Genomic DNA, 12,390 nt, shown 5'->3' with positions numbered 1-12,390 from the left:
TGATTCCTTGCCCTTGAGGGTTGTAGGGGATACCATGTTTTAATTGCACTTCCATATTTTCACAAAATCTTTGGAAGGCTTTGCTGGTGTAAGCGGGTCCGTTGTCTGTTTTTAATATTTTCGGCTTACCCCAAGCTGCCCAAGCGGCAAGGCAGTGTGCAATTACTTGGTGGACTCTTTCTCCTGATTCGGCAGAGGCAAATAAAACTTGAGAACAAATATCTACTGACACATGCAGGTATTTAACTTTACCATACTCTGAGTGATGGGTGACATCCATTTGCCAAATGTCTCCCGGGATGAGACCTTTAGGGTTAACCCCAACTGAAGGGACTGCTCTCTGTTCTGCACAATCCCTGCAAGCTCGGACTATATCTCTAGCTGTCGCACGTGGTATATTAAACCGCCTAGCTAGGGTACCTGCATTGATGTGAAATTTGGCATGGAACTTTTGGGCTTGCTGATACGGCGTCTGCACAGGGAAGATGTGTGGCTCTCGAGAGGCTACATCTACTATGTGATTTCCTTGTGCCATGGGGCCAGGCAGGCCTGTATGCGCTCTAATGTGAGTTATGTAGAAAGGATGTTGTCTGGCACATATTGTCTCTTGAAGTTTGATAAAGAATGATCTTACTGAGGAGGAATATTTTATAATGCCCACCGTCTCTAAAATATTTACAGAATTTACGACATAAATCGAATCAGATATAATATTTAGGGGATCGGTAATTTCTTTCAGGACTGTAATAATGACCTGTAATTCTACCCATTGAGGTCTCTGTGGTTGGAAGAACACAGTTTTAGGAGAACCTCCTTCTACGCAATATGCTCCTGAACCGGAGCTGGAACCGTCCGTGTACACGGTGAGGGCGTTCACTAGTGGCTTAGATGAAGTTACCTTAGGAAAGATTACTGGGTGACGGGTGACGAATTGTAAGAGGGGATCTTTTGGGTATTGGTTATCAATTTCTCCCAAAAAGGTACATCGGAGGATGGCCCACTGATCTATACATCCAGTAAGTATCTCAAGTTGCTGAGAAGAGTAAGGTACTCTGAGGTACTTAGGCTGTTGGCCAAAATGCTGTATGGCCTTCTTGATGGCCTCCAATGCCAACTCTGCAATTGCTGTAGGAAAATGCTCTAAACTTTTCTTAGGGGAAATTCCAGGGTGGACCCAGAGTAATGGTCCCTGTTGCCATAGCACTGCCGTGGGCTGTAGTTTTGTTGGCAGTAAGCAGGCTTCGAATGGCTTTTGGGGGTCTATTCTTTTTAAAGCAGCACTACTGAGCGCCTGTTCTACCTGACGTAGTGCTTGCCTCGCCTCTGGGGTGAGACACCGGGGCGAGTGTAGGTCTGAATCTCCTTTTAGCAAATCAAACAAAGGTGTTAATTTGGCATTGGTGATCTTTAAGTACGGACGAACCCAATTGATATCTCCCATAAGTTTTTGCAGATCATTAAGGGTATGTATGTCATCTACTCTGAGAGACACTTTTTGGGGGGAAACATGCTGAGGCATGATTTTTGCCCCCAGGAAGGTGGTAATCTCTGTCATCTGGATTTTTTCAGGGGCCACTTCCAGGTTGGCTTCTCTAAGACTAAGGACTAAATGTGATAAAGCTGTTTTGAGAAGATCTGTGTCTTTATGGGCTAAGAGAATGTCATCCATATAATGGATGATTTTCACTTGGGGGAACTGCTGCCGAGTGCTAGCTAGCTTTGTAGCAACATACAGCTGGCACATGGTAGGACTATTAGTCATGCCCTGGGGCAGGACCGTCCACTCGAAGCGTTGACAGGGCTCCTCTTGGTTAAGAGAGGGCACAGTAAAAGCAAATTTTGGAGTATCTTCAGGGTGAAGTGGGATGGAAAAGAAGCAATCCTTAAGATCTAGGATGATAATGGGCCAGTGTTCTGGCAAAGCTGAGAGGAGGGGTAACCCCATTTGAACAGGTCCTAAAGGCTCCATACAGTTATTGATGGTTCTTAAATCATGTAACAGTCTCCATTTGCCTGATTTCTTTTTTATGACGAATACGGGTGTGTTCCAAGGTGATGTGGAGGGAATGATATGGCTCTCTTTTAGCTGTATAGACACTAGAGTATGCAATGCTGACAGCTTTTCTTTTGGTAAGGGCCACTGAGGCACCCACACCGGGGTACTGGTCTTCCACTTTAGTTTTATAGGTGTGGGTGGGAGTCTCCCCTCAGTGGCCCCTAGGAAAAACCTAGGCCTTGTTTATCATAATTGGAGGCAGCCTGAATAGGCACTGTGCGCCCCTGCAATGAGGCTCCTAAGCCTTTGCCGGGGACATATCCCATTCCTTTTAACAAGCGCTTAGAAGTTGGAGAGCAGCCACTGTAATTACCTGATTCGGCCACCAGAGGGAGCCCGTGGTGAGGGTTTTTGGCGAGATCACCAAAACCATTCACCGGAAGCCGCCGCGCCCCTGCAGCAGACGCTGGCGGGGCGGAAGGCTGCGTGGGTGAGACAGGGGGCCTCCCCCAATCGATCAGCGGAGGCGCGTCTGCACCCTCGGTCTCATCACCATCTGACTCTGAGTCAGAGCTGTCTGAACTATCGCTTGACTCTGGCGGCTTGCCTTTACGGGAGCCGTCCGCAGACGAAACTGACTGAGTTTCTTGGAGCGCGTGCCGTGCCTGCAGCAGGGCGGAAGACGGACTTAGGCCTGTAGCATTCTCCGCCTCAAGACAAGCACGAACGGTCTCCCATATAGGGACCAGGATCGGGTCCATACAAAGGCCCGTCTGGCGCGCCCGATCTATGTCGTTACCAAGTTTTATCCAAGAAGGCAGGCTGAGGCTCCCGGAGTGGGCGAACCAAGGTGCAAAAGTAGCAACATCTTCAAGGAACCGCAGGAGGGAACTCTTCCTAACCGAGATGCCCCGCTGCTTCAAAAGGGTTTTTAAAGGGGGTAATAAAGGTGAACTTCCTGACTGCCCCATGCTTGCAGTCGGCACTGTACTTTAACCAATCGGGGAGCTCTCCCGATTCACTGGGGCTACCTGAACGCCCACAGCCCTTAACTCTCACGTAATAGGAAGCACTTACCCTCTCACGTTGATCAGGCGCGGAGGGTCCGCCGCGAACCCGAGAAGCACGTCCTCACCAGCTCGGGGAGAGGCAGCAGAAGGAGGTTCCCCGTACGGGCCACCACTTGTCCGCAGCCGTCTCGTTCGGCTTCTGATCCCCGGCCGGCGAAGGGAACAGGAGGGGAGAAAGAGACAGACGCAGGCAAACCGACTCGAGTGATAAACACGGGTTCGAGGCACGCAGCGGTTGTGAGCACAGACCTTTACTGGAGTTAAGCTTGCATTCTCTGTTACAGGTTCCACGCGGGCCTAAGCACCCCGCGGGGAGACAACCTCTATGCGGCCGTCAGGTACGGCTCCCTGTGGGTCGTCTCCACCCACCCTGTCCGGGTAACCTCTTATATACTGTGCCCAAACCCAATAGGTTAGTGCCACGTATACAGAGGTGATTGGAAGATAGGGTTGGTGGGCGCGTACGTCATACGCGGAAACAGGATGCGGGCGCCATCTTGACTCACTCGATGGGCGGGGGGAACTCTAGAGCAGGCTGCAGCGCGACCACTAGGCCTGACCCGGGAGGCGGCTCTCCACAAAAAAGTAACTAGTAAAAGTTACTCCAGCCTTTTAATTGTTTTCCACAGCTTTGAGGAAGATGGCTTTGTCATTTTTTGCTACTTGTTAAAAATTCTATGGCAGAATGGAGCCTTGGTTTGTTTCCACCAACTCGATGATGCCACTCCTCTCTCTTCTTTCATGACCCAAGAAAAAGAGAGGTGTGGGAGAGGAAATAGAATTTTCCACTGTTTTTCTTTCAGATTTCTACTTATTTTGTTCCTGTTTGTTGATGTGTCTACTAGTTTGTTTGCATGCATTTCCAAAACTATACTGTGATCCTGTGAATATTGGCTTGTTCTTACTGGTTTAGTTTCCTAGGCTGTTTGAGGAAGATACCATGAAATGGGTTGGCTTAAACAAGGGGAATTTTATAGTTTACAGTTTGAGGCTGAGATAATGTCCAAATCAAAGCACCATCAAGGTGATACTTTCTTTCCCATGATTGGCTGCTACCTGGAAAGTCATGTGGTGGTGTCTGCTGGTCTTTCTTTTCTCTTCCAGGTTTTGTTGATTTCAGCTTCATGATTCTGTTTTTCTCATTCTGTCTGTATTTATACAGTTAAAAAGGACTCTGGTAATAAGAATAAATCCAATCTTAAATGAGGTGGTTATGCCTTAACTGAAGTAGCTTCATCAAAAGAACCTACTTAAAATGAGATTATACCTATAGGAATGTATTAAATATATGATGTTTTTCTGGGGTACAAATCATCACGTCCATCCTCTGGACCCCCAAAAGACAGGCTGTTTCCACATACAAAATACATTTATCCCATCCAACATCCCAAAAGCCTTAAGTTATTTCAGTGACAGTGCTAAGTATTAAGTCTCATCAAAATTGGTTATAGGTGTGATGTGTCCTGGGGCGTTATTCTCCATCTGTGGACCTATGAAACCTAGAGAATAAGTTATCTGCTGCCTTTGTACAAAGGAAGGACAATTATAGGATCAATATTCTCATTCCTATAGGGAGAAATTGGAAGGAAAACAGGGGTCATTGGCCTCAAATAATATGAAACCCTGCAGGGGGTATGCCATTAGATTTCAAGGTCCGAGCCATCTATTAAATGATGTTTTGTTCCCCAGCCTAATGGAGTGGCAGCCCCAGCCCTTCCAGATGCTTTTGCAGCAACCATGTTCTTCCCAAATTTGGGGTTGAGGCTCCACCATCTTTGAGGATCAGGATGGCTGCTAGGCCCTAGCCTCTACCCTCATCAAGCGTAGGGTTGGCAGCCAGATTCTCCTCAATCACCCCCAGGTATCTTAGAAAACTGGGGTGATAGCAGTCGTCCTGAACAATGGGTTGGAAGGCCCCCCTCCCCCCCTTTTCCAAGCACTGGGGCTATTTCAATAGTTCCACACATCCACACATGAGTACCTGCTCTCTTGGCCTAAGAAGATGTCTTTGGTCTAGACATTAACTTCCATGGTCCTGCCTTTAAAGTGATTTTTCTTTCAATCTGTCCCTTTTAGTCCAGATTGGCAGTGGTTCCATTGATTCAGATCTTGCAAAAATCTTGTTGGTTTTTCATGTAGACACAGGGTTTCAAACCATCTAGTGGTAGGTCTTTCCACAGATCCTTCTTGGATAACTGCACCTGCCGTCCTGACTTGCCCCATAACAAGGCACATAACGTGTCTTTCTCTCTCTACCCCCCCCCTCACCATTTATGATGGAGTCCAGTAGTAGGATTAAGTCCTTCTTGAATGAAGTGGGTCACACCTTCACTGAAGTAGACTCATCAAGAAGTTCTGCTTATAGTAGGTTTGTACCTACAGGAGTGGATTAAATTTAAGAACATGTTTTTCTGGGGTACATGCAGCATCTCCTTGCCAGAGTTACACTCTCAGATTTTTATCTGAGCATTTTACACAATGCCTTATATATAATAGGCTAAAATAACTATTAGTCATGATTCATTGAGGTGGATTTGCATGTTTGTATGAGATTATTTCTTTGATAAATGAGTTGAATTTTTACTTTTAAGCTCTTATTCAGCGCAAACCCTTCATATTGTAATTAATTCCAAACCAAAGGTTGCTGTTCTCAGGACCTTTTTATTCTGCTTTAGATTCTGAGGAAGAAAGCTTCCAGAATTTATAGTATAAACTATAGTTTACATATGATTTTCCCCCTCAATTTATATCAAATAATGAATAAATTAGACAATGGTAGGTAATTTACTTGTTGTCAAATGAAATTGTTCCTTTTATTTGATTGTTTAATTATAATCATGAATGTGATCTGTTTTTCTAGGCTATTATTACTATTCTAGGCATTTAAAAAACATTTTAGCTCATACTTTATTTAAATAATAAACTAAACCAATTTTTATTCAAATGTGATGATGCTGATTTTGTTTAGATTAAAACATTCTTAGAGGGCAGGCAATGGTGACTCAGTGGCAGAGTTCTTGCCTGCCATGCTGAAGACCCGGGTTCAATTTCTGGTGCCTGCCTATGTTAAAAAAAAAAACAAAAACATTTTTAGACTGTGATAATCTCTTTGGAATAAATAACTTACTAATGTATCTGAAAATGAAAAAGAAGCAAATATATCTATGTATTTATCTGTCTTGTGATTATTCCCTTTTGGCATTCTTTCTTGGTGTTTAAGTTCAAGGAGATGGGGTAAAGGGATAGATTACTAAAATATTTGCTCATTTTGCTTAACGGTTATGTTTTTATATGATCTCTGATTACATATTTGGCAATCCGTGTTTCTTTGTTTAGAAATTAGAAATATTTGGTTTATGTGTTATATGTTTTAGATCTTGTTTTTTCTGTTGATAAAATAATGTAAACACTGAAATCACATTTTTCTCTCTTCATTTGCAGTAGTATTATTGATTCCACAGAATACAGCCAACCTCCAGGTTTCAGTGGCAGTTCTCAGGTAAATAATATATTTAACAGTATGTTTTTGTAGTACCAAGAATATAATCACCTGAGATGTAAAATCATAGATTAATGAAACGACCTGTCATAAACACATCTATTTTGAAAATTCTGACATTGACTAGGAATTAAATAACTGGTGTATAATGATAAAATCTGCTATTATTTGCTTGTCAATAATAAAATTTTGTTTTTTAACACTTTGGTAATATTAGACGATGAGGAAGGAAATACTTTAAGAATTAATTATAAATAATCAGGGCATGCTTTCTCCCAGAGTGATGAAAGTTATAGTGTTGATGAATTACATGTCATTATGTTGAAGCATTAGGCTTTTTTTTTTTTTTCTTTACTTTTCCCTGTTCATCTGCTATTTGGGAATACTGATATTTGTCAAACCTGTTTTTGAGTCCTGACATGACTTAAAAAAAAAAACTTTATTTTTAAATAATTTTGACTTAAAGGAAAGTTACAAGAATAGTAAAATGAATCACTTTATAGCCATTAGCAAAATTGTCCCACTGTTAATATTTTATCACATTTGCCGTATCACTCTTATCCTCTCCTGCATATGTACACGTATTTTTTCTCTGACAAGGTGCACGTATAATTCCCCTTTTACCCATAGGTCCTCATAAAAATGGGGTTGGGGTTGGAGTGGTCGATGGTGGTGCAGTGGCAGCGTTCTTGCCTGCCATGCTGGAAACCCGGGTTCGATTCCCAGTGCCTGCCCATGTGAAAAAAAAAAATGGGGTGGGCTGGGTCATTGTCTTATGTAACCGCAATATAATTTTAAAATTGTGAATGTTAACACTGGTCCAGTGCTATTATTTACTCCTGCACTGTTTTAGTTTGTTAATGCTGCTAGGATGCAACATCCCAGAAATAGATCAGCTTTTATAAAAGGAATGTATTGAGTTCAAGTTTACAATTCTCAGGACTTAAAAATGCCCAAACTAAGGCATCCAGAGAAAGATACCTTGGCTCCAAAGAAAGGGCTGAATGGTGTCTGGGTTTCCTTTATCACACAGAAGGGATGTGGTTGAGGTCTGCTTGTTCTTTCTTAGCTTCTGTGGGGCACACTCTGGTTTTCTTCTCTTAGCTTCCCTTAGCTCTCACCAGGTTCTGGCTTTTCAGTACTGTGGGTCCTTGCTTAGCATCTCATGGGAAGGTACATAGTGTCATCTGATGGTCTCTGCATTTGTAAATGTCTGTGTCTAGGCATCTGCTCTCTATAGGCACTTCAAGCATCTCCAGATGTCTCTGTCTATGTCGTCTGTTTTAAGTACTCCAGTAAACTAATCAAAACCCACCTTAGTGGGTAGAGTCATGGCTCCATCTATTCAAAAGGTCACACCCACAGCTGGGTGTGACACATTTCCATTGAAACAACCTAATCAAAAGATCTACTCTACAATATTGGATCAGAATTAAAGAACATGGCTGTCCCCACAAGATTGGATCAGGATTAAGAGAACATGGCTTTTCTTGGGTACATAATTTCAAACCAGCACACTAACTTTTGTACAGATTGTATGAATTGCATTATCCTTTATAGCAAAAGAAAAAAATGAGTTTTTAATTCATAGTCATTTGTGCATTCACTCTATGTAAGTAGATATGAAATTTTGAAGTTATTTTTATCAGAACGAAAGTAGATCCTTTTGGATGGTAAGAATTTGGGTTTATTCTTTTTCCCAATACTTGGATAACTGTGTCTCTTACTTTCATGATTAGTTTATGTAACTAGAGAATGTGTAAATAATTCAACATGTGAACATCAAATAACATTACATAGGATGTACAGAGTACATAGATGTACTCTTCCTATAAATCATCATGGTGGTTTCTTTGATATATATATATTGTCATTTAAGTCTTGCCACATTTTTATATTTATTCTAAATGTTGCTTGATTTTTCCAAAGAATAATGAATCCCCTTTGAATGTTAATTGCATGGTCAGATGCTTTGTTTTTAACTTTGATAGTTATAAACTAGCAGCTATATATAATTTATGCTTTTAAACATGTAATAATGAAATGGGAGTCAAGCTATGAGTCATGAAAGATTGAGTCATAGTTCTTTTTTGTGTTTATATTAATAAGAAAGTTTATGTGGCATTAAAAATGTATTCATGACCCAAAGAAATCTCTCGGTGTAGAAAAAGGATTAACACAATAACAGAGATGATGTTTTAAAAATCATAATATGGCTAATTAGCACTGTTGAGTAGAACTTTCTGAAATAATGGAAATGCTGTGTAATCTATTCTGTTCAATACAATATACTAGCCACATGTGGCTGTAGAGCTCTTGAATTGTGCTAGTGTGTTGAAGAATTAAATTTTTAATTTAATTTAATTTTAATTAATTAAAATTTAATTTTAAATAGTTGCTTATGGCTAGTGGCTGCCATAATGGCACAAGTTTAAACTGTGAACTTACAATCTATTTACTTGTTTATCATTAACTTGTTGCAACAACCTGACTCTTAATAACTGAGTTAGGCTAAACATCACAGGTTAAAGACAGAGTCCTCTATAAGACTGGTCTCATTTCAAACATAAGCTGCAAGTTCAGGTATTCCCAGGGCCACCTCACTTCTGACCAGTTGCTATTTATTTAGAGGTTCCCACTGATAAAATAAAAACTTTTCAGCAACACTAAATTTAGAATCTCACAGCTTTATTGAACAATTCACCAATCGGGCAGCATCCCATTCAGAAAATAGAAAGGTACTCTAATTGAGGGAGTGGAAAGGGACACCTTATATAGAGTAAATGCAGAAGCAAGGAGGAAATGTTTCAAATAGCTGTTATTAAGTTTCCATTTTACACAAGGAAGTCTTACAAAGTGGGGAGTAGGCTACATTGATTAGTATAGTATGCTTGTCCAGTCTCATAAGCTTCCTCTGCTGGACCAAATCTAGTTTATTGCCAGCTTTTGCTTGTCTATACTTCTATAGAGTGTATTCCGTTTTGTATAAAGCCTTTTGTAAGTTAATTGTTTCTGTCTCTTGGAAAAGCCCTTCTCAGAAAGGGGTTCCTTCTTGGCAATGTCCAATGCAGGTGTCCATTTTATTTTACATAACATTACTACTTCCTCAGATTAACTATTAATTCACTAGAATGACAGGCAGAATTCAAGAAAGTGCTATACATCTAATTACAATTTTATTATAATTTTATTATATAGAGAAGTCTGGAAAGCCTCCATTGTCCTTTCCCTCTCCTTGGAGTCAGGACACATCATCTTCCCAGCACATCAGTGTGTAACAAGAGTATGACGAGCTAGGAACGTTTACCCAAGCTTCAGTGTCTAGAGTTTTTATAGGTGGTTCATTATGTAGGTATGCTTGATTGAATTATTGTCCACATGATTGAACTCAGTCCCCAGCACCCCTCTCATCCCTGGAGGTTGAGTTCATGTCACATGGCTGAAAGCCCCAGTCTTCTAATTACATGGTTCCTCTTCCAGGCAAGTCTAGCCCTGCCCACCTCCCCACCCCACCCCACCCCACCCCCAACCTGAGTCATATTCTTAGCATATATTTTTAGGATGGGCAAGGACAAATGAATAACATGACCCTCCCATTAATACGGAAATTCAAGAGATTTAGAGATTACTCTTCAGAAGCCAGGACAAAGGCCACGCATTTCTTTGACTAAAGTTAATTCTTTACTATACACTTAATATCTTGCTTGTCCTTTTCTTTTACCCAGTAAAATATGAATTCCTTATATAAAATTTATTATTCCTCATAGAATCTTAAGTGTTTTGCAGAACAAATCCATGGTTCTTTATATATTTGACATTTTTGCTATTCTTTAACTAGTTTTGAGCCTTATCAATTTTTAGTTTGGCAGGAAAATTGTTTACTTTATATGTTTAGCTTATGAAGTAACATGTAACACACACCATCTTTCAAAACAAAATCTTAAAAAGCTGTGACTTTTTACATGGGATTTAGTAATTAGTTTTCATATTTCGTATTTCAAAAAAGATGAGATTTGTTCAGGGTGAACCTGGTAGGTAGTTGTGAACATGATGTTCTTTTATGTCTTCTTTTATTTTGCTTCATAACTACAATTTAACCAACAAAATTAAGAATTTAACTGTGACTCAACATCTTATCCACAGACCCCATTTAAATTTTGCCCATTGCCTCAGTAATGGTCTTTACAGGTTCAAAATTCAATCCAGAATCATATGCTGCACTTGTATACTTACTTAGTGTCACTCCTTTTGTGACAATTTTGAAGCAGTTACTCTGTCTTTCCTTGTTTTTCATGATCTTGATGTGTTTGAAGAATATAGGCCACTTGACTCTCCACCATGTATCTCACTAGGGTTTTTTTGGATGTCCTTATGATGTAGGGGTTTTGAATAGGAATATTACGGCAATGGTGCTCTGTTCTTGTCAATGCATTATATCAGTAGATATGTGATGCTGATGTAAGTCCTTATAAGCAAAATAAATTGGACATGGAGAGAGAAGCCATGGGATAATAAGTAAGAAGGTGGGAAGTCATGGAACCTGGAAGAGAAAGGAGAGGATGTTGTCATGTATTTTGGTTTCTTTGGCTGCTCAAGCAAATATCATGCAATGGGCTGGCTTATACAATGGGATTTTGATATCTCATAGTTTAAGATTACAGAAGTCTGAATCAAGGTATCTTTGTGATCATGCCTTCTCTTTAATGACTGGTGTTCTGAGACTGGCTAATGGCAATCCTTGGTTCTGGGCTCCTCTGTCACATGGCCCCTCCTTTCTTTTCCAGATTCTGTTGATGTTCAGATCCTAGCTCCTCTCTCTTTGTGGCTTTCTCTTCTGTCTGAATTTGATTTCGTTTATAAAAGCCTCCAGTAATAGAAGTAAGACCTATCCTGATTGAAGTGGACCACACTGTCACTGAAGTAACTTCATCAAAAAGTACTACTTACAATGAGTTCACACCCACAGGAATGGGTTAAGTTTAAGAACATGTTTTTTCTGGCATACATAGAGCTCCATACTACCATACTATGTGAAAAGTCCATGGAGCCCCTAAGGAGCATTGGCAGCCAGCCCGAAAATGTCACCATCTTCAGGGAAAAAGTATTCCTTTGTTGACATCTTGATAATAGACTTCTCCCTAACTTCAAAGCTGTGAGCCAATAAATTCCTGTTTTATACCAACCTATTGTATGATGTTTGTTTTAGCATCTAGGAGCCATGATGCTCAGTAAAGTAATAATTTATATGTCATATTATAAGCATTGAAATTTATGTAAAGTAAAAACCATTAGGGATAAAATAAAAAATTGAAACTTAATCACAGTGAGAGATTTTAAAGTAAAGCTCAAGTTGTAATACTAATAGTTAGGTAACACTGAGTTTGCACTTGTTCATAGACACTGTTGTAAATACTTTACATGTGTTAACTACTTTTACTCTCCAGCCTACTCTGTAAGCACTGTTAATATTATTGTATATATAAAAAATTATTGAAGAGGAAACTGGGGCACAGAGAAATTAGGGAAATGCTCAAGATTATATAGCTAGTAAGAGAAGCTTGGATTTTAACCTGTGCATTATGGTTTCAGAGCCTGTGCTTTTTAAATACTCATTTCTTCAACCAGTAGCTTGAGTGAATTTGAGTACTTGGCTATTCATCAGACATTAGTATAGGTTTCAGAGATACAGCTTTGAACAAAAAGAAAACGGTCAAAAATCCCTCCAAATCAAGCTTTCACTCTAGCTGGAGAGATACTAACAGTTAAACAAAATAACACTTGAACATAGAGAAAGCGAGGCAGCACTCATATGGTTATTTCTGGGA

General features: G+C 40.3%; 1 protein-coding gene across 7 annotated transcripts in view; it reads left to right on the top strand.

Annotated features, from left to right (window-relative positions):
* Positions 1-12,390, top strand: part of COP1 (COP1 E3 ubiquitin ligase) — a 277,716-nt gene that overhangs the window by 108,443 nt on the left and 156,883 nt on the right. For all 7 annotated transcript variants that reach the window (XM_077157085.1, XM_077157084.1, XM_077157080.1 and 4 more), the window contains one exon: positions 6,508-6,565. In XM_077157085.1, the coding sequence (XP_077013200.1) occupies positions 6,508-6,565 (58 nt within the window). The remainder of the gene's footprint in view (positions 1-6,507; positions 6,566-12,390) is intronic.

This window comes from Tamandua tetradactyla, chromosome 4 (genome assembly GCF_023851605.1).
Source record: "Tamandua tetradactyla isolate mTamTet1 chromosome 4, mTamTet1.pri, whole genome shotgun sequence".
Taxonomy (NCBI): Eukaryota; Metazoa; Chordata; class Mammalia; order Pilosa; family Myrmecophagidae; genus Tamandua; species Tamandua tetradactyla.
This window is presented reverse-complemented; position numbering and strand designations above follow the sequence as displayed.